The sequence below is a fragment of the Hoplias malabaricus genome, chromosome 1 (assembly GCF_029633855.1).
Source record: "Hoplias malabaricus isolate fHopMal1 chromosome 1, fHopMal1.hap1, whole genome shotgun sequence".
Classification (NCBI taxonomy): domain Eukaryota; kingdom Metazoa; phylum Chordata; class Actinopteri; order Characiformes; family Erythrinidae; genus Hoplias; species Hoplias malabaricus.
Window position 1 is genome coordinate 4,189,266 of NC_089800.1, and position 22,048 is coordinate 4,211,313.

Below are 22,048 nucleotides of genomic sequence, written 5' to 3' on the forward strand. Positions count from 1 at the left end.
ACCCTGTCCTCCTTCCTCCACTGGTAAAAACAGTACCGCCGCTCGAGTCCAGTGCTGTCCACTCCAAAAAAAATCAACAAATTTCCTCTGTATCTTTTCTATCAGTTCTGCAGGAGGATCTAAAACCATCATCTTGTGCCACAGTGTGGAGGCGGCCAAGTTGTTCACTACCAGCACTCTCCCCCTGTACGACAATCGTGGTAATATCCAGTTCCATTTAGACAACCGGGCAGACACCTTATCCAGCATACCCTCCCAGTTCTTCTGCTGAAATAAAACACTGCCTAAAAACACTCCTAAAACCTTTAAACCTTCTCTTCCCCATTTTAGCCCTCCCGGGAGTTGAGGAACTTCAGAGTCAGCCCAGTGACCAATCAAATACCCCTCACATTTACCCCAGTTCACTTTAGCAGAGGAGGCCTCCTCATACACTCTCAGACTTCTCTTCACTACCTCTATGTCCGCTTGAGCTGTGACCAAAACTGTGACATCGTCCGCGTAAGCAGACACGGAAACTCTCGATCCACAAAGATCTCGTGTTATCTGTACACCCTTCAGATCTCTTCTCAATCTACAAAGCAAAGGTTCAATAACCAGACTGTACAGTTGACCCGACAGTGGGCAGCCCTGCCGTATACCCCTCTTTACCGGCACCTGTACACTTAGAGCCCCACCCGCCTTCACCAGAACAGACGCCTCACTGTACAAAAGATTTATCCAAGATATGAACCCATCCCCGCATCCAAACGCTGCTAGAGTTTTAAAGAGATATCTGTGATCCACTCTGTCAAAGGCCTTTTCCTGGTCTATAGACAAAATCCCCAGACTCTCATCATTCATTAAACTACAATCAATTACATCTCTCAGTAAAAACAAATTGTCCATAATCGTCCTGTCAGGCACACAGTACGTTTGGTCTTTGTAAATCACAGAGTCCAGATAACATTTTAGTCTGTTAGCCAAGCACTTAGACAGTATTTTGTAGTCCAGGCACAGTAGAGAAACAGGTCTCCAGTTTTTTAAAAGCCCAAGATCACCCTTCTTGGGAAGAAGGGACAACACGGCTCTCCGGCAGCTGGTGGGGAGTAGACCAGTCTGTAGACATTCCTGGATCACTTCATAAAAGTCCTGCCCCAAACATGTCCAGAAACATTGATAGAACTCAGCAGGTAATCCATCCACTCCGGGGGAACGTCCCGCAGACAGCTGCTTCACTGCCGCAGTAAGTTCCTCAAAGAAAATGTTGGTGTCCAGCTTCCCCCTTTGCTCAGGACTTAACTGCGGAAGGTCTTGGAGAAGATCCTCTGTACTGACCACGTCACAATCTTTGGCCTCGTAAAGCTCAGAATAAAACTCCACAGCCATGTTCCTCATCTCGGCGGGATCAAACGTCACTGTTCCGTCGATGCGCCTTAAAAAGACCATCTGCTTTTGTTGAACTGTCCTTCTTTCCAAATTAAAAAAATAAGCACTTGGAGCGTCTATATCTTTAATGGAACTGATCCTCGCACGTAATAAGGCACCTTTAACCTGGTCTTGCAGGTAAGAGCCCAGTTCTTGTTTTTTTTCTGCCAGCTGTCTGTGGAAGTCTACACCATTGTCCTGAGACATCAGTCTCTCCAGACTCTCAATGTCCTTCTGCAGTTTCTTCACAGCCATGCGGACAGACGATGCAGCATGAGCAGAATAACACTGACAAAAATTTCTTATCTGTGCTTTCCCTACATCCCACCACTGCCTTAAATTTTCAAAACAACATTTCTGGGCTTTCCACTCGTCCCAAAACAATAAAAACTTCCCACAAAAAACTCTATCTTGCAATAATTTAACATTAAAATGCCAATAATACTGTGCACGGAATGTGGACGCCCTACTAATCTCTACAGTGACCATGTGATGATCCGAGAACCCCACAGGAAACACCCCAGCCCTCACCACTCTGTTATTAAAACATTTACTCACATAGATCCTGTCCAATCGAGCTCCACACATTCTAGATTCCCTCACTTTTAACCACGTGTACTGCCTCACGCCTTCATTCTTCTCCCTCCACACATCCACCAGCTCACATTTACTAATCAAGTCAGTAAGAAGTTCACTAGAGGCTTTATGAGGTTCTACTCCATTCCTGTCTATTGTGAACTGCGTAGTGCAGTTCCAGTCCCCTCCCATTACCACACAAGTACCAGCCTCATCATAACCCGAAAGTGCATCCAGTAACATAGAAAAAAACTCCAGCCGTTCAGAACCTTTATTCGGTGCATAGGCATTCACAAACAAAAATGTGACCCCCTCAATTTCTGCTTTGATTAAAAGCATTCTGCCTTTCACCACCTCTGTACTCGACAAAACATTTACAGCCAATGATTCAGAGAACAGAATAGACACCCCTGCACTCATATTAGTTCCATGGCTAAGTACATAATGTCCCTTCCACCACAAACCCCAATCAATTTCATTATCACTAGTCGAATGTGTCTCCTGTAAAAACATTACATTAATCTTTCTAACACTAATCATCTCAGAGAGCACCCCCAACTTATTCCTGTCCCTACCACCGTTCATGTTTAAAGAACCCACCCTGAGAAGCTCCATAAAGAGAAAGATAAAGGGGGACAGGCCTAGTAAGAGTACCAAAAGCAAAGGGTACACCCCGTGCAGTGTGTTCCTAATCATTTTTTTTTGGAGCTAGGACCTTTGCCTCTCCGTATTCTCGTTAAAATCTTTTTCAGTCGAAACCTCTTTTTTTCACTGAGAACGTCATACCCTACAGTCCTCTGAATACGTACGACCGAAGTGACAAACTTCTCTACATCCGGGAAAAAATCCTTGACTTCTACCGCTCTACCAAACGTCTCATCCAAAAATACATTAATCTCCTGAAGGGAATAAAGATCAGACTCTTCACACTGAGACCCTAGGTCAGAAACACCAGAAAACACAGAGCAGGCATCCTCCTCCCCTACCGCCTCTCTATCAGCAACCACCTCTACGGCAGGAGGCACCACTGTGGCCTCCTCCATCACAGATTCTTGTTCTACCCTCACCTCCATCTCTGAAACCTCTTCCTGCATAGGTTCCAGTTCTACCCTCCCCTTTTCTTCACCCTCATCCATCCCCGTAACCTCCTCCTGCACCGGTTCCTTTCCTACCCTCACCCCCATCCCTATTATCTTCTTTTGCACAGGTTCCCGCTCTACCCTCCCCTGTTCCTCACCTTCATCCATCCCTGTAACCTCCTCCCGCACTGGTTCCTTTCCCACCTTCACCCTCGTCCTTGATATCTTCTCTTGCACAGGTTCCCGCACTACCCTCCCCTGTTCCTCACCTTCATCCATCCCCGTAACCTCCTCTTGCACCGGTTCCTTTCCCACCCTCACCTTCGTCCTTGTCATCTTCTCTTGCACAGGTTCCCGCTCTACCCTCCCCTGTTCCTCACCTTCATCCATCCCTGTAACCTCCTCCCGCACTGGTTCCTTTCCCACCTTCACCCTCGTCCTTGATATCTTCTCTTGCACAGGTTCCCGCACTACCCTCCCCTGTTCCTCACCTTCATCCATCCCTGTAACCTCCTCCCGCACTGGTTCCTTTCCCACCTTCACCCTCGTCCTTGTTATCTTCTCTTGCACAGGTTCCCGCTCTACTCTCCCCTGTTCCTCACCTTCATCCATCCCTGAGGTTTCCCTCTGTGCACTAGTCCCAGGCTCCTGAGACCCGTTCATTAATAGCACTGTCTCCGTGTCACTGTTCTGGCCATTCGTCTCTCCAGGCTGCTCACCACCAGCCCCCATAGAACTATCTCTATTATCCCAGCCTTCCCTCTGCTCACCAGGGCCTCGTTCACTACCCTCCCCTGACGGAGCTGTACTCGGGCCCGCCTTCTCATCTCCACCAACCTTGTGTGGGCACGTTTGTCTTTTATGTCCGATATCCCCACACTCAAAACATTTCAGACTCCCCGTGGCAGCGTAAGCCATATACGACCTGCCCTCGTGCCAAACTCTAAACGAAACATCCAACGTCGGTACGTTCAAAAACATAAACACCTGCCTACGGAACGACAGAACGTGTTTAAGAGACTCAATTTTACACCCGAGCGGAACCATCCTAAACCCACTTGCTATTTTACCAAACCGGGAGAGCTCGCGCTCAATAACCGCATTCGGAATAAACGGCGGGACATTAGAAACCGTGACTTTCACCGACATCGCAACAACCGGCGTCACCGCAAGAAACACTCCACTCACCCACACTCCACTTTCCACTAGTCGATTCACAAAACCCTGATTCACCAGGAAAACCACCACCGCTCGGTTCATCTTCGACGCCGAAACAATGTTCTCATCACCGATCAGCGCCCCCACCCCCACCCCCACCAGAACCTCCACCACTGAGGTTCCGGGTCCCGGCTCGCACCTGATCCCGCGACGGAGCGACTGAGACGGCGTACTCTCGCCTGGGAGGGACGCCATCTCCACACACCGCCGCGAAATCCGCAGCCAAACAACCTCACTACCTCACCACAGTAAATTTAAACAAATTTAATCACTATAAACTCTATCGTGAAAGAAAATCAAAGATAGATTACAGCCCAGAAACGCTCTCACCACGCGCCTCTACCTCCACCTCAGAGACAGAGAGGGAGAGAGAGGGAGAGGAGAGAGAGAGAGAAAGAGAGAGAGAGAGAGAGAGAGAGAAGAGAGAGAGAGAGAGATGAGTGTGGGTGACATACAGGTAGATAGAGTCGAAGAGAAGGAGAGTTAAGTAGAGAGAGAGAGAGAGACAGAGATGCAGAGAAATCAAGACAAAGATATGTAAGTGAAGAGAGAGAGAGAGAGAGAGAGAGAGAGAGAGAGAGAGAGAGAGAGAAAGAGACACTGGGGGGAGGGATGGGCCACAGTGTTGTGGCAGGAGCCACACACATTCACAGAGCCAGACGAAGCCTCTCTCTCTCTCTCTCTCTCTCTCTCTCTCTCTCTCTCTCTCTCTCTCTCTCTCTCACACACACACACACACACACACACACTCTCTCTCTCGTTCTCTCAGTCGTGCTGAGATCATGGAGCGGCTGCCGGAGTCGGAGGCAGCAGCAGCAGCAGCAGAGAGTGTGTGTGTTGTGGTCGGGGATATGTGTGTGTGATGAGCCATGGAGAGCAGCAGCATGTTCCTGGGTAAGTGACCGGACCTCAGACTGACCCCTGCAGCGGTCTGCGGGCTTTAGTTACGGCACTTTCCATGCATTTGCCTCGAGAAGCAGAGATTTCTGTGTGCTGTTCTGTCCTTATGTTTACCATGTGGCAGGGAATTTTCAAGGGGGTTTATAGGAACATGTGTGTGTGTGTGTGAGAGAGAGAGAGAGAGAAAGAGAAATAGTGAGAGAGAGAGGTGTTTGTGGGCTGCATAGGACCATCTGTGGTTTGCGTGTGGTGTAAGGAACTAGAGATCTGTCAGGAGTTCAGAGAGACACTGGCTGGGACTCACGTTATGTTATAGTTGTTATAGTTACGTGAGTTTAGATACGAAAAAAAATCTATTATTAGAACAATGTTTTAATGAATTCAAAAATTGCTTCAGTTTTTTCTTTTCTTTTTTTTTATTGAATTTTCATAAATAATGGTATAATATTCAAAATATTATAAATAGAAAGAACCGACATAATATAAATAACACGTCACATATTAATTATAATTTATATTGATATAAATGATCATACTTATTATATATATACATCATAAGTCTCTTTTTACGTAGAAATAATCAGCAGAGGGTGGACTTCTTTAAAAGCACATGATACGTATTTAAATGGCAGTAAATCAGCGAGCTGTACATTTTTATAATAATGACTTGACCTCTGTTATTTTAAAGGGTCAATCCTCGTCCTGAAGGCATGCCTTTCCTACGGTTCCCAGCAGGTAGAGCGTAAATGACACTAGATACAGCCCTCTGTGTAAAGCATTTAAAATAATACGTGGTCCTTCTTCTGTTTGCTCTTACCTCAGATTGGGTCAGTGTTCGCAGAAAGAATGGATGAGCACTGTAAAAAATAACAAAAATATATACAGAAATAGACTAAAACTCTGTAAAACTTTGTCAAAATTAATGTTAAAACAAATGCATTCTCCTTTGGGAAACGCACCAGAATCAACTCTTTGTAGCCGTTAATCTAAAGCTGTCAGGTCAGAGCTGTTAACACACACTACACCCTCTGGCCGACTCTTGGCATTGAGTGTGGTGACCTCAAGATCGTCCAGTTTCATTCACACTGTCCCTGCGGACATTTACTGCACTGGGTGCAACTTAAAGTGCTCGCATTCCCTCATCATAAGGAGTGTGTGTAAATGTTTGGACATGCAGTGTGTGTGTGATGTAGCACTGAGAGTGTGAAGGTACTGTGGATGATGCAGGGTAGAAATAGACCTGCCGCTGCTCTGTTTTCTGAAGAGCGCTCCTGCAGAAGTGAGTGATGTGAGGCAGAGCGGAAGGAGAAAAGAAGCAGGAGAGTTAGTAAGTTGTATAAATGTATAAATTCCTAAAAGGCACCACATACATAGTGTAAGTTCTTGCATTTACAGCCTGGACGCCTGCTTTTTAATGTAGATCTAATGTTTTTCGAGGAAGGTGAATGATAAAATATGATGGTAATAGTTAAGCCGAGGTGCAAAAATTAATCAATAATACAATTACCCCGGGTCCACAACTGCTGCAGACACTGTGTGCAATTACTACAGTTCCCAGCATGCAACATTAGTGCACGTTGGAAAGCGAGTGTGTGAATTAGAATTCAGAACTATTTTTTTCCCCACTTTATTATGACGCAGCGCTACGTTATCAGACGTTCCATGAAGTCATTCCAAAGGGTGGTGCAGCAGGTAGGTGTCGCAGTCACACAGCTCCAGGGAGCTGAAGGTTGTGGGTTTGAGTCCTGCTCCGGGTGACTGTCTGTGAGGAGTGTGGTGTGTTCTCCCTGTGTCTGCGTGGGTTTCCTCTGGGTGACTGTCTGTGAGGAGTGTGGTGTGTTCTCTCTGTGTCTGCGTGGGTTTCCTCCGGGTGACTGTCTGTGAGGAGTGTGGTGTGTTCTCTCTGTGTCTGCGTGGGTTTCCTCCGGGTGACTGTCTGTGAGGAGTGTGGTGTGTTCTCACTGTGTCTGCGTGGGTTTCCTCCGGGTGACTGTCTGTGAGGAGTGTGGTGTGTTCTCTCTGTGTCTGCGTGGGTTTCCTCCGGGTGACTGTCTGTGAGGAGTGTGGTGTGTTCTCTCTGTGTCTGCGTGGGTTTCCTCCGGGTGACTGTCTGTGAGGAGTGTGGTGTGTTCTCACTGTGTCTGCGTGGGTTTCCTCCGGGTGACTGTCTGTGAGGAGTGTGGTGTGTTCTCTCTGTGTCTGCGTGGGTTTCCTCCGGGTGACTGTCTGTGAGGAGTGTGGTGTGTTCTCTCTGTGTCTGCGTGGGTTTCCTCCGGGTGACTGTCTGTGAGGAGTGTGGTGTGTTCTCACTGTGTCTGCGTGGGTTTCCTCCGGGTGACTGTCTGTGAGGAGTTTGGTGTGTTCTCTCTGTGTCTGCGTGGGTTTCCTCCGGGTGACTGTCTGTGAGGAGTGTGGTGTGTTCTCACTGTGTCTGCGTGGGTTTCCTCCGGGTGACTGTCTGTGAGGAGTGTGGTGTGTTCTCCCTGTGTCTGTGTGGGTTTCCCCCAGGTGACTGTCTGTGAGGAGTGTGGTGTGTTCTCCCTGTGTCTGCGTGGGTTTCCTCCGGGTGACTGTCTGTGAGGAGTGTGGTGTGTTCTCCCTGTGTCTGTGTGGGTTTCCCCCAGGTGACTGTCTGTGAGGAGTGTGGTGTGTTCTCCCTGTGTCTGCGTGGGTTTCCTCCGGGTGACTGTCTGTGAGGAGTGTGGTGTGTTCTCCCTGTGTCTGCGTGGGTTTCCTCCGGGTGACTGTCTGTGAGGAGTGTGGTGTGTTCTCCCTGTGTCTGCGTGGGTTTCCTCCGGGTGACTGTCTGTGAGGAGTGTGGTGTGTTCTCTCTGTGTCTGCGTGGGTTTCCTCCGGGTGACTGTCTGTGAGGAGTGTGGTGTGTTCTCTCTGTGTCTGCGTGGGTTTCCTCCGGGTGACTGTCTGTGAGGAGTGTGGTGTGTTCTCTCTGTGTCTGCGTGGGTTTCCTCCGGGTGACTGTCTGTGAGGAGTGTGGTGTGTTCTCACTGTGTCTGCGTGGGTTTCCTCCGGGTGACTGTCTGTGAGGAGTGTGGTGTGTTCTCCCTGTGTCTGTGTGGGTTTCCCCCAGGTGACTGTCTGTGAGGAGTGTGGTGTGTTCTCCCTGTGTCTGCGTGGGTTTCCTCCGGGTGACTGTCTGTGAGGAGTGTGGTGTGTTCTCCCTGTGTCTGTGTGGGTTTCCCCCAGGTGACTGTCTGTGAGGAGTGTGGTGTGTTCTCCCTGTGTCTGCGTGGGTTTCCTCCGGGTGACTGTCTGTGAGGAGTGTGGTGTGTTCTCCCTGTGTCTGCGTGGGTTTCCTCCGGGTGACTGTCTGTGAGGAGTGTGGTGTGTTCTCCTTGTGTCTGCGTGGGTTTCCTCCGGGTGACTGTCTGTGAGGAGTGTGGTGTGTTCTCTCTGTGTATGCGTGGGTTTCCTCCGGGTGCTCCGGTTTCCTCCCACGGTCCAAAAACACACGTTGGTAGGTGGACTCAAAAGTGTCCGTAGGTGTGAGTGTGTGTGTTGCCCTGTGAAGGACTGGCGCCCCCTCCAGGGTGTATTCCCGCCTTGTGCCCAGTGATTCCGGGTAGGCTCCGGACCCACCGCGACCCTGAACTAGATAAGGGTTACAGACAATGAATGAATGAATGTTCATCACAACCCACTGGTGCACGATGACATCATCAAAAATTGGACGATGCTTTTCATGGCAGTTAGCGGTGACGGATTTTAAAAATATATATTTAATAATTATTACAGTGCATTAAATTAGTTTTAATAAACAGGAATCCAGGAATCACAGAATGTCCACAAAGCCCAGCACACGCAGAGCGTAACTCCTCCAGTGTATCTGATGTACACTGAGTGAAGCCTGCGATGGAGAGATGGAAATACTTATGTCATCCTTTGAAGCCTGGAAAACATTGTCAGAAATTCACAGAACAATGATAATGCCTCCAATACCCAGAATGCATACTGTATATAGTACACAGCAGCAGAAACACAGCAGTTCCATGAATTTGAAGTGCTCCCCCCCTCCCTCCACCCTCATCTCCATGGCATTGTTGTAGATCAAAACAAAAGTTTAGCTGCAGGCTTTTTGAATCCTCCTGCACCGTACGGCCACAGGCATGGAAACGCTTTGTGGATCGTGCGAGAATGAGCTCACGCGTCAAGCCTGGAAGTGACGGGCCTGAGAATGCTTCACGTTTCTGGACGTGAACAGCCCGGCCGTGATTGCCAATCAGGGACTCGGAGAGGGTTGCGGTTTCGCGGTGGATGCTAATGCTGCACAAACGTGGCTGTGGTTCGCCTCACATTACTGAGCGTGCAGCAATAACCCCAGCCCTGCATTACCACCTACTGTGTTTGTTTAGATCCAGCTGGACACAAATGACCACCGAGCATTGGGGGGTTTGCGCCGTGCTCATGGGAAACCGCTGCTGGTTCCAAGGAAACATGCATTTGAATCATTGATGTGGAATTAAATGTGACTACACTCTGAAGAGGTGTGTTAAAGGAGAAAAAAGAAAATCATATTCACAATGAAAATGTAGCACATTTTATGGAGAGGTTTTGCAGCTTGTTCTCTTTGTTTTGGGTGAGGTGCGGATGAAAAAACAAATCTCTCTGTTGCCCCTGAGTGAACCGGTTTATTCTCCATAGAGTGGGTCTCCTACATGGGGGCGGCTGTGTTTAGAAAATGGTTGTGAATTTGTCCACAGCTCTCTCTCTCTGTGTGTGTGTGTGTGTGTGTGTGTGTGTGTGTGTGTGTGTTTGCATGTGAGTGACTGGGTGAGTGTTTGAAACTATCCATGGATGTGTGTGTGTGTGTGTGTGTGTGTGTGTGTGTGTGTGTTTGCATGTGAGTGACTGGGTGAGTGTTTGAAACTATCCATGGATGTGTGTGTGTGTGTGTGTGTGTGTGTGTGTGTGTGTGTGGGGGTACGTGAGACTAGATGAATGTGTGGAATATTTCACAGGCTGTTACTACAGAATGGGTGAGTGTTTAAAACTGTCTATGTGTGTGTGTGTTTGTGTGTGTGTTGCATGTATGTGAGTGACTGAGTGTTTGAAAATAATCATGGATGTGTGTGTGTAAGACTGGGTGAATGTGTGGAATATTTCACGTGTGAGTGTTTAAAACTGTGTGTGTGTGTGTGTGAGAGTGTGTGTGTGTGAGTGTGTGTGTGTGTGAGAACTGGGTGAGTGTTTAAAACTGTGTGTGTGTGTGTGTGTGTGTGAGTAACTGGGTGAGTGTTTAAAACTGTGTGTGTGTGTGTGTGTGTGTGTGTGTGTGTGTGTGTGTGTGTGTGTTTGCATGCATGTGAGTGACTGGGTGAGTGTTTGAAACTATCCATGGATGTGTGTGTGTGTGTGTGTGTGTGTACGTGAGACTAGATTAATGTGTGGAATATTTCACAGGCTGTTACTGCAGAATGGGTGAGTGTTTAAAACTGTCCATGTGTGTGTGTGTGTGTGTGTGTGTGTGTGTGTGTGTGTGTGTGTTGCATGTATGTGAGTGACTGAGTGTTTGAAAATAATCATGGATGTGTGTGTGTAAGACTGGGTGAATGTGTGGAATATTTCACGTGTGAGTGTTTAAAACTGTCTGTTTGTGACACACTGTTTGTGTGTGTGTGTGTGTGTGTCTATGTATGTGTTTGTGTGTTTGCATGTATGTGAGTGACTGGGTGAGTGTTTGAAACTTCATGGATGTGAGTGTGTGTGTGTGTGTGTGAGTAACTGGGTGAGTGTGATTCTGGACCCACCCTGGCTCTGAGGAATACATGAATGAAGAAGATTTTCCTGTCGATTCCTGCAGGTTTTGTAAATCTTTAAGGTTTCCGTGAGAAATTAATTTATCAGCGTCTCATTAGAAAAGCAGTCAGAACGCAACTGAAGGAAGGCCTTTTATATCTGAAGGTTTGGACACAGAGTGAATAAAATTAACACGTCTTTATGTAAAAAGGCGGTGTTTAAAAAGGTGGAAGCTGAAGAAAAGTGGATGTTCTGAGGCGAGACACTCACCGGAGACAGTGTAATTGAAATGTGCTCTGAAACATGAGTCACTGATAATAAGGCTGACCTCTCGCAGGCTTTTACTCGACCAAAACACTCCAAGTCTGTATTCGGACGGCCTTTAAATGGGGCGAACTTCAAAAGTAACGTTTTTGGACCTGCCTGATATTCTTCTGTGTGTCCAAATTGAGGACACACATGCTGCTTGTATTAGCTGCACTCATCTCAGTAGTAAAGCACTGAGTGCCATCAAATCCTCACAGCAAACAAAAGAGTACAGCTAGTAGAAGCTGTTACTGCAGCAACGGGAGGTTCATCTCCTCATTAACGCGAGCTGTTGGAGCCGGGCGTCCAAAAACTTTTGGCCCAGTGTTTTTCCAGCAGTCTAGTCGAGGCATGTTTGAGAAACGGGAGTGTGTGTACGTACGAGTGTGTGAAAAGACACTTAGGAGGTTTTCGTTTGAGGTGAGACGGAAGGATTTAAGGCGGAAGTGTATTAATTATTAAGGTGCCATCTCTTGTCCCCACACAGACATCATTCTTCTTTTCTCAACACAACCTGAAGGGGCAGGAGCTTTAAAAGCTTTTAAAGATGATAGGAACAGCTGAGTGAGGAGATGGAGAGTGCTTTGGGCAAGATCTCTCTCTCTCACACACACACACACACACACACACTATTTCAAAATCATTGCAGGAGTTGAACAGTGAGGTGAGGTAAATTTTACCACTGGATTTAGTGTGTGTGTGTGTGTGTGTGTGTGTGTGAGAGAGAGAGATAGAAACACACAATACACACCTCTAAACCAACAGCCACAAATATTTTATTGTGCACACACAGAAACACAATTTATTTAGTTCTCCTATTTGCTGTAAATCTGCAGGTTTTTTATAAAGTTGTGGCCACAAATTTGTCCTCTGGAATTCACATGCACTTCACTTGAAGTCATTCATTATCTGTAACCCTTATCCAGTTCAGGGTCGCGGTGAGTCCAGAGCCTACCTGGAATCATTGGGCGCAAGGCGGGAATACACCCTGGAGGGGGCACCAGTCCTTCACAGGGCAACACACACACTCACACATTTACTCACACACTGACACCTACGGACAATTTTGAGTCGCCAATCCACCTACCAACGTGTGTTTTTGGACTGGGAGGAAACCGGAGCACCCAGAGGAAACCCACGCGGACACAGGGAGAACACACCACACTCCTCACAGACAGTCACCCGGAGGAAACCCACGCAGACACAGGGAGAACACACCACACTCCTCACAAACAGTGACTTGGAGGAAACCCACGCAGACACAGGGAGAACACACCACACTCCTCACAGACAGTCACCTGGAGGAAACCCACGCAGACACAGGGAGAACACACCACACTCCTCACAAACAGTCACCCGGAGGAAACCCACGCAGACACAGGGAGAACACACCGCACTCCTCACAGACAGTCACCCGGAGGAAACCCACGCAGACACAGGGAGAACACACCACACTCCTCACAGACAGTCACCTGGAGGAAACCCACGCAGACACAGGGAGAACACACCACACTCCTCACAGACAGTCACCTGGAGGAAACCCACGCAGACACAGGGAGAACACACCACACTCCTCACAAACAGTCACCCGGAGGAAACCCACGCAGACACAGGGAGAACACACCGCACTCCTCACAGACAGTCACCCGGAGGAAACCCACGCAGACACAGGGAGAACACACCACACTCCTCACAGACAGTCACTTGGAGGAAACCCACGCAGACACAGGGAGAACACACAACACTCCTCACAGACAGTCACCCAAAGGAAACCCACGCGGACACAGGGAGAACACACCACACTCCTCACAGACAGTCACCCGGAGTGGGAATCGAACCCATAACCTCCAGGCCCCTGGAGCTGTGTGACTGCGACACTCCCTGCTGCACCACCTGAAGTCAATCAGAGATAAACTGTGGGAACTGTGGGAAAAATTTGTGGTCAAAATTTACATAAATTGTGAGATTGACTTCTAAATTGTGGCTTGTAAAACTTGTAGTAAATACATGTCCACAAATAAAAATGGGTCTACGATGAGGAAATACTGTGTATAAATGAACTGGCTGTAACATTACCTCTCAAAACAGCCGGGCGATGACAACAAACTGGAAAAAAGAAGGTCATTTCGTTAAATGCTGAGATCTAATATCTGGCACCTTCCAGTTGTTTTGATGAGTAATGCCCACTCCGTACCCACTCTGTGCATGAGTTTCTGACATCTACCACAGCTTCACGATGTGAATGAGCACAAACACACACACACACACAAAAAAAAACACTAATTTATATGTATTGGAAACATGAGCTACTTCCCAAATCCCACCGCAGTGTCACTGTGTCCAGGAAAGTCATGTTTAATTCGGGCTGGACGTGGGAAGTCTGGGAAAGTGGTCCGTTTGGATGAAACTGGATTAGGAACGTCCATTTGTCAAAACTCACAGCACTGCTTTGAAGAAGCACCGCAGCTAGAAAATGCTAATGTTGCTAACCACAGCTGCAGGGACTTGCTACGTTATGTAAATGACATCATGCTAACCAGCTTCTGCTAGCTTCAATTAAATTCAGTTAAAGCCATGTAAGCTAGTTTTAGTGAAGCTAGCCTTAAGTGTTTACCCAAAATGTAGCTTTTAGCTAGCCAGATGCTAATTCATTCCTGCCATATTAGCTAATTTAGGTGATGTTTTACCCATTTAAAAAAGCCTAATTTGTTAGTATTACAGAGCTGAAATTAATTGTTAGCCACAGTTTGGGTGTATCATTCACCTAGAAAATTATAAAAACTATAGTTTAACACAAATGAGTTCATGCTATCTGGTCCACAACTGTTTTTTAGCTAATTTCTGTGGCTTCCATGCTAGCTGCTGTATGTTAGTTTTAATTGAATTGTCAGCCATTTTAGCTGGGTGAAGTATTCCTGTAAATCACCCTTCTGCTGACTTGTGGTTTGTTATTAAACACAGTACCAGACTGCAGGTCGTCTGCCTTTGGTTCAAGCACACAATTACCCACAACAACCCTGGGTCTTAGCCAGAGCTAGCGAGTGTTTGTAGCTAGAGTGAGAGTAGTTCATGTTCAATATGACTTTTCTCTAAAGTGCAGGGACATTTGCAGTCTGTTTGAAATGTGTAAGTTGGCTTTTTTGGTGTGTATTTGGTATTTGTACCAGTGGATCAGTGATGACCTGATTTGGACGGCAAGGGCAGTATGCCATCAATGTCCAGATTTATTGCGCAACTAATCCATGTAGACATTTTCCACATTATTGCCTGGTGAGCGAAAAAAAAACCTCCCTCAAAAAAAAAACCACAGAGTTGTAAAAGAAAAACCCACCCTGACTCATGCAATGGGGCATGGTGTCAAAATCCCCCTCAAAACAATCCAACTCCCTCTCTATGACTTATTAAACTGAACAAGCCTCAGTCCACATGGCTCTCCTCCAATGTTGCTGTTTACAAACCCAGCCTGAAACACTGCGGTTCTTTAGGAGGGGTTTTATTTACTTCTTAACTTTATTTATATATTTATTTCTTTTAAATAGTGGCTGATGTTTTTAACAATGGTTTAATTAGCTTAGCATTCATGCTAATACTCAAGAGCATCAACACAGAACGCTAATGCTAGCAGAAAGGCCTAATTATGACTTTAAAACTCGTAAGTAGGACATGATTTGTTGCTGAAACAAGATGGACACAAATTGCTTTCTGGAATAGACACGTAGTGTCTGTTTGCTAACATACTGGGCAATTTGTGTTCTCCTCCAAGTATGTTGAGCTGAGAGGTAGCAGTTTGAACATGTTGTGATTAACATGTCAAGCCTTTTCAAATGTCAAATCTCAAATGACGCACTTTTAGTTATAGAAATAGTAATTTTTTAAGCCTGTGTTTTGCCTGTGCTCTTAACCTTTACAGATAACAGTACGTCGTACAGAATAAACCATGTCACATTTATTTGAGATTATGCCACACTGCTTGAGAAAAGTGTCCAGCGCAATGCTAATGATTACCTGCTAGCTTTTAGCTTCGTAGATCCAGTGCAAAAAAAGAAACATTTCAGTCTTAGAACATGTTTTGGCTGATCGACTACACTTGGGAACAGAGGGAACATAGTCAAGACTGTTCTTTGGCCTCAGTTTCAGTTTGCTGTGATATGAAGCGAATTCCATCTGCCTTTGTCTTGGACGTACAACTCTGACGTTAGCATAAATACCATGTTATCTTGGGCTATATTATTCTAGCCCTCTTTGAAGATACTTTAAACTCTCCGTTTTCTTTTCCCAGTGCTGAATTCGAGCCAAAAAAGCAGCTGGGAAATGAGGAAGGATATGAATCTGTGAAGTCAGCCCCTCACAAAGTGGATGTTTAGAGAAGGTTGAGTGCTGGGGATGGTTCGTGCCAGCCAGTATCAGTCAGAGAAGAACGTGAGCCATGTCTGATCTTAATTAACGAGTCAGAAACCCTCCCAACACTCAGCAATTGATCTCATTCATGGTTTTCACTGACTGGCTCTAGTGCTTAGTCAAATATTAGCCATTAGCTATACACAATATGGGCCGCTATTGGTTTGGTATGTTTTATTCCTGAGCTCCCCCTGCAGTTGCAGAGTATAATATACTTTTAAAAAGCTATCCTTAAATCAATGTGTGGTGGTGGTGGGTGGTGGGGTGGTTCCTGCCCTCCTCCAAAAGTTACATAGTGCAGTTTCTGCAGTGCTGAGCATTGCTACTCCAACGACAGAAGCTCTAATCTCTCTGTTACAGCTCAATGGAGCCTCATAATGATGTTGTAGCTGTAATTTCATTACTTTTTACACTAAATGTTAGAACATTGCTGTGAGGTTTGGATGGCATTTAGACATATGACCAGTTTTGATACTGGACTGAGCGTTGCTCCACATCTCTGACACTGGGTACTGTGCATAATGAATGTATGCTCATGCGCAGCTGCTCCTCAGTGTATGCTGTAGATGTGTCTGAATGTTTCAGTGGTTTTTACAGAGAATATAAAACAGCTGCTGCGTATTTGCTGAGTTTAACCTTGGGAAAACGTTCCCGTGCAAAAGAATGGGGACATTTTATAGTTAGGGATAGGGTGTGTGTGTTTGTGTTTTTCATTATACATTACGTTTTACATTAAAATTAGCAAAGAAAGCTCACAATTAAAGTGTAGAAAACAAACATTCCACAAGGTACATAAGCTGACCACTGGCATTCAAACTTTTGCACACGATAATGAAGCTTAATGCTCAGCGTCTGCGCTCGGAGATGGACGTCTCCATGGCTATTAAGAGCGCTGCACAAAAGCCAAATGCATTAAGCCGCCCGAGTCAGCAGGACGGACATAAAGTGGCAGGGGGAAGGCAAAAGTAAATACTCTGTTTTATTATCATGTGAGTAAGAGGCGTCCGAGTGGGGATTTATTACGAGTCGAATTAGAAACCAAACCATGTGTCGGGCCTAAAAAGCAGCCTGGTGGATTTAGTCACTGTCTCAGGGTAAACGCACTTCAAATTCTGTTTCCTCTTTCCTTTTTCTCTGTTGTTTTTGGTCCTAGTTTTTTGTAAAAAGAACACTGACTAAAGACGATGAAAATAGAAGCTGTTCTGTATCAAAACAGCAGCTTGTGACAAATTAAGGGAATGGTTTTGAAACGCTTCCCTTCCCGCGGGCCATTTAAAGGGAGGCATGTCTCATAAATAAAAGAAGTTCAGCTTTGTTACAATCCGGCAAGTAATGACCCGTTTCAGGATTAGCCCCGGCAGCGCACGACTCTGACGTATGTCACATGACATCAGCCCGAAAGAACGCCATGTTGAACCCCCCCCGAGCGGTTGTCAGCAAATCTACACAATATTGGATTTCTGTCCTTCAAACTAACGTCGTGGCTGGTGTCTGACCTTAGATTCCTTGGTTTTGCACTGCGTCCCAAAGTTTGCTTCTAAAATTACAGCCACTGTGGATATAATATGATTAAAAAGGGTCTCTGGAGAAGCCACACATGAGCTTAAAGTTGCCACGTCCAGTGCGAAGCGTAGACTAAACGGGTTTAAACCCTCCCAGCTTTGGTCTGTGACGCAGTAGAATGATATTCTCTCCACTGAGGAGATTTAATGAGTTGGAGTGGTGTTTACACCCCTCTAGCCCACCCTTGGCATTGGGAATGGTGACTTTAGGCTCATGTGCAGCTGTTCCAGTGTCCCATTTCATTTTCTGCTTTTCTTAGATGTGTGCATATGGAAATTAAAGTGTGTCCACAGTGAGTGCAGCTTAAAGACCCTGAATCCACTCATTATGAAGGGTATCTACTAAAGGGTATCTCTCTTACTCTCTCTTTCTCTCTCTCTCTCTCTCTCTCTCTCTCTCTCACACACTCTCACTGCTCTCTCTCACTCTCTCTCTCTCTCTTTCACTCTCTCTCTCACACACACTCTTTCACTCTCACTGCTCTCTCTCTCTCTCTCTCTCTCACTGCTCTCTCTCACTCTCTCTCTCACTCTCTCTCTCTCTCACTGCTCTCTCTCACTCTCTCTCTCTCTCTCTCTCACTGCTCTCTCTCACTCTCTCTCTCTCTCTCTCACTCTCACTGCTCTCTATCACTCTCTCTCTCTCTCACTGCTCTCTCTCACTCTCTCTCACTCTCACTGCTCTCTCTCACTCTCTCTCTCTCTCTCTCTCTCTCTCACTGCTCTCTCTCTCTCTCTCACACACACACTCTCTCACACACACACTCTCTCACTCTCACTGCTCTCTCTCTCTCTCTCACTCTCTCTCTCTCTCTCTCTCTCTCTCTCTCTCTCTCTCTGTGTGTGTGTGTGTGTGTGTGTATGTGTGTATAGGTAATGCGTGTCAGAGTGGTCTGCTCCCTCTGGTCCGGGCTCCTGTCCCACTGCAGTCGTCTTTGCGCCTCAAGCAGTTCCTTCCCTTCACACTGGAACCCAGCCCTCTCGACCTGGTGCCGGGATTCAGCACTGTAAGTCTGAACACACACACACACACACACACACACAAACACAAACACACACACACTCAGCCTGGTCCCTTGAATCAGCACTGTGAGCCTCAGCGTACCTAATGATAGTCGTTATAGTCTCTCTATATATGAGCTGCTATTAAACAGCTGTGGTACGTGACCAATGGCAACGTCCTGCTGTGATTGGAGAAACTCGGACTCTGAGGGGGTGGGGCCAATGTAAAGTCTCTGCGCTTGATGTAAGAATCCGAACGGCTCGTTTAATCACGTTTTCCAACTGAGGCAGATCACAGAAGATTGACTGGGTGTTCTTGTTTCACAGTGTGTGGGTTGGTGGGCTTCAGATGGGTTGGGGCACTGGTTTTCATCATTTACGTCCCCTTTTACTTTGGGAAAAATACCAATAATAATATTTATAAAAGTAATATGTGTATATTGACATTTTGGGCCTTTATTACAATGTGATACTAAAGTTATTCAAGGAACATTTACTGGAAACTTTAAAAGAAACTTTATATAACATTAGAGAACAGTCCTCGTTAGCATACACATAAACACATGGACTACACCCTCATAGCTGTACACACACTAACCCCCCCCCCCCCCCAACACACACACACACACACACAGAGTCTGGGCTGTTAATGAGGTTTCGTGTGCGCTGCTGCTGGTAGATGGTGCCCACTGTGTTGGGTGTAATTTGAAACATGGCTTTTACGATGATTACTGCGCGAGAGCTGGAGGGAAATGTCTGCTTGTGGTGCAGCTATCAACACATCAACAAAGCAGCTCAATACACTGCCCTGAAAGAGCCCGGCTTGGTCTGAAACGGTGTGTGTGGGTGAGTGTGCGTAGGTGTGTGAGGATGGGAATTGTGGCTGGAGTGACCACTGGCTTCAAACAGAGAGGAAGGGTACAGTACATTTTGTCCAAAAAGTCATTAGCACATTAACAATTTTTTATGATAAACACAGACCAAAACACAAACAAAAAAGTTACAAAACCAGCCTCCACACGAATAGCCCACTAAGATTCCCCCGCGTAGCTGAACGCCGGAGTCAGGGACGTTCCGTCACCCTGTCAAGTGAAAATGAAAATGCCACGGTCAATCAATCACTGTTTAAACAGCTGCAGACAGAGACAGTCCATTGTCCGGTTTGTTTTGAAATGAGAGAAAGGTATGTTTAGGTCAACTGTCAATCAAACTAATATCATCTTTGTCTAATGAAAAACATGTATCTCCATTTATGTCAAATTTTAGTTTACTACATTTACACACAACAGCTGTCCTTCACACTGTGTGAAAAGTTCATGATGAATGGACCAATAGAAATGCTCCAAAATTGCTTGCAATTTCGCATTGACTTCCATTGAATGTTAAGAATTTTTTCCCCTTCTCCTGTAAAGTTAGCATTTTGAAGATATGTATTTTTCATTGGACAACGACGACATATAACTCTTAAAAATAGGTGATGAAATAATTTATTTTAGTTGGAAGCAGCATCAAATAGTCATCAGGGTAATTGTTATTCAAGAGCTTTTATAACGTGAGATCCAGTGCTAATCTCACTAGCTAGTGACTGCTGGTTAGCATCATGAAACTGATATGCTAAATACTCATTCTGTATTTTCATATTTGTTAGATCCATTTCTAAAATCATTATTGAACTAAAGCTAAATTTAAGTAAATATTTAAGATTATGAAACTGTTAAAACTGAATTTAGCTCAGTAAGCATTTTGATATTTTACATGTCTTTCTAAAGCTAGTAAGTGCTGTTTAACATGATGCAATTTTTATAATGGAAAATGTAAGTTATATAGACATTTTTAGAATTGTTATGTTTAATGCTAACATCACAAACACCACTTGCTTTAAGTGCTTAGAGACTTGTATCATGCTAAACGTTAGCTACACCTGTGTTTCTTGTTTTGAGCACAATGTTGCTAACAAAGAAATGAGGCTAACAGCTGCTAGCATGTGCTAGTGGTATCCTTAAATATTTTAACAACAATAAAGTAAATGAAGAGAGAGAAACGCTTGAGGAAAAGATGCAAGAAGGAGAGGTGTATTATGTATCTCAAGTCAGATAACTCATTAGCTTGCTAACATTAAGGCTATGTTTATGCGTAGGTGACAAGGCACTCTTTTTGTATGACTTTTAGAAAGCTCTCTGTGAATCCATGAATATGAGGGAGGAAAAATACTGCACTGTTTCTCCTCACACGTGGCATTCTTCTGCAGCCAGTCCAAAGACAACACTGTTATGTCGACAACACAGAGATGACGCTCATTAGCCAATGGTCACCAACACATGAAATCATCCAGTAGAGAGCGAGTTCGCTTTAGAGCTCAGATTTTAATCCGTATTAAAGAGACTTTTCCTTCGGTAATTGCTAACGTGACGAGCGGCTACTTCCAGAGCAGGAAACACGATACCGGATTAGCACACAGTAATCTCTCTCTCTCTCTCTCTCTCTCTCTCTCTCTCGCTCTCTATCTCCCTCCTCACAGATGTTCATTATGTTCCCTCGCTCTTTCTCCTTTTTTCTGTTTCTCTATCTGTGTTGGCCTAAGAGACATGTTCTGTCTCACTCTCTCACTGTTTCTCTTAGTCCTGCCAGATTCTTGTTTTTTGCCCTTCTACCTTTCTCTGACATTGCAGCTCTCTCTCTCTCTCTCTCTCTCTCTCTCTCTCTCTCTCTCTCTCTCTCTCTCTGCATGTGGGGACAGAGAAAATGTAAAAGTGAGGGAACTAGAGTGTTCAAATGGGCGGGAAAAAGTCCATGTAGCATTATGCTAGAGTATTAGTTACACACAGAGAGAGGGAAAGAAAGAGAAAGAAAGACATCTGCAAGGTCAAATGAAGGACAGAGCGGTACAAATAAAAACAAGCAGAGAATGGAAGAGAACGGTGGTGGGAGAAAGCGAGAAACAGAACTATAAGGACGCACGAAGGGGAACAACATAAAAGCAGACAGAGAAAGAGAGAGAGAGAGACAGAGAAGAGAAAAAGAAGGATTGTACAGGGTGAGGAGAAGGAGACAAAAGAAAGGCCAGAGTGACCAACCTTAGCACATTACTGGGTGCCAATGGAGGTCAGTTTATCTGTTTGAAGTAGCTCCTCAAGGTCAGGGCGTTGAAAGCAGTGAACGTCCAAATAAAAGCGCTCCAGTGAAGCAGTGTGGAGTGTTACAGCCCTCAGAGCTCTCCATAAACCTCTGATCCTGGACGTCTCGCTCGCAGGGTTATTACTGCCTATGACGTATTAGGTAAATATTATGGTAGTTACCCGCAATGGTGTAGGCCTCTTCCAAGGCCCTGCAGGATTGTGGGTAATTTACAGTGAACAGAGGAGGAGGAGGAGATCCCCAGTGCAGACGGACAGGAGGCAGAGTGGATTAAGTGTGTGTTTTCTGGGCTGAGAAGAAGCTGACAGCCACAGCTTACACACTATTCATCTTGTCTCAGAGCTGGAGGAGAGATGGGAACATGTGTGTCCACTCGTTCACTCAGAAAGAGGGATTTTGGTGTCACCAGACGAAGGTAGATACTGTGCAGGAGTGAAAAAGATAAGGACATAACTAGTGCACACCAAATACTACTGAGGGAGCAGCTGGCACTATCGAGTTAGTATCAGATGAGCAGTAGTATGTGGTTATATGTGTCTACTAATAATAAGTTGTCCTCACTTAATAGTATCTGGTGCATGCTTGATAGTAAATGGTGCTCACCTAATAGTATCAGGTGTCTTCAAAATAGTTTCTGGTGCTCCCAAAATAGTATCTGGTACTCACCTAATAGTATCTTGTGCTCACTTAATAGTGTCTGGTAATCATTTGATA

At 45.7% G+C, this 22,048-nt stretch overlaps 1 protein-coding gene across 3 annotated transcripts in view; it reads left to right on the forward strand.

Annotated features, from left to right (window-relative positions):
* Nucleotides 1-5,041: 5,041 nt before the first annotated feature.
* znf385d (zinc finger protein 385D) overlaps nt 5,042-22,048 on the forward strand; it is a 57,834-nt gene continuing 40,827 nt past the window's right edge. For all 3 annotated transcript variants that reach the window (XR_010804104.1, XM_066679918.1, XM_066679930.1), the window contains exons 1-2: nt 5,042-5,171; nt 18,071-18,204. Coding sequence is in view for 2 of the 3 variants with exons in the window: in XM_066679918.1 (XP_066536015.1) it covers nt 5,147-5,171; nt 18,071-18,204 (159 nt within the window). In the remaining variant the exon portion in view is untranslated. The remainder of the gene's footprint in view (nt 5,172-18,070; nt 18,205-22,048) is intronic.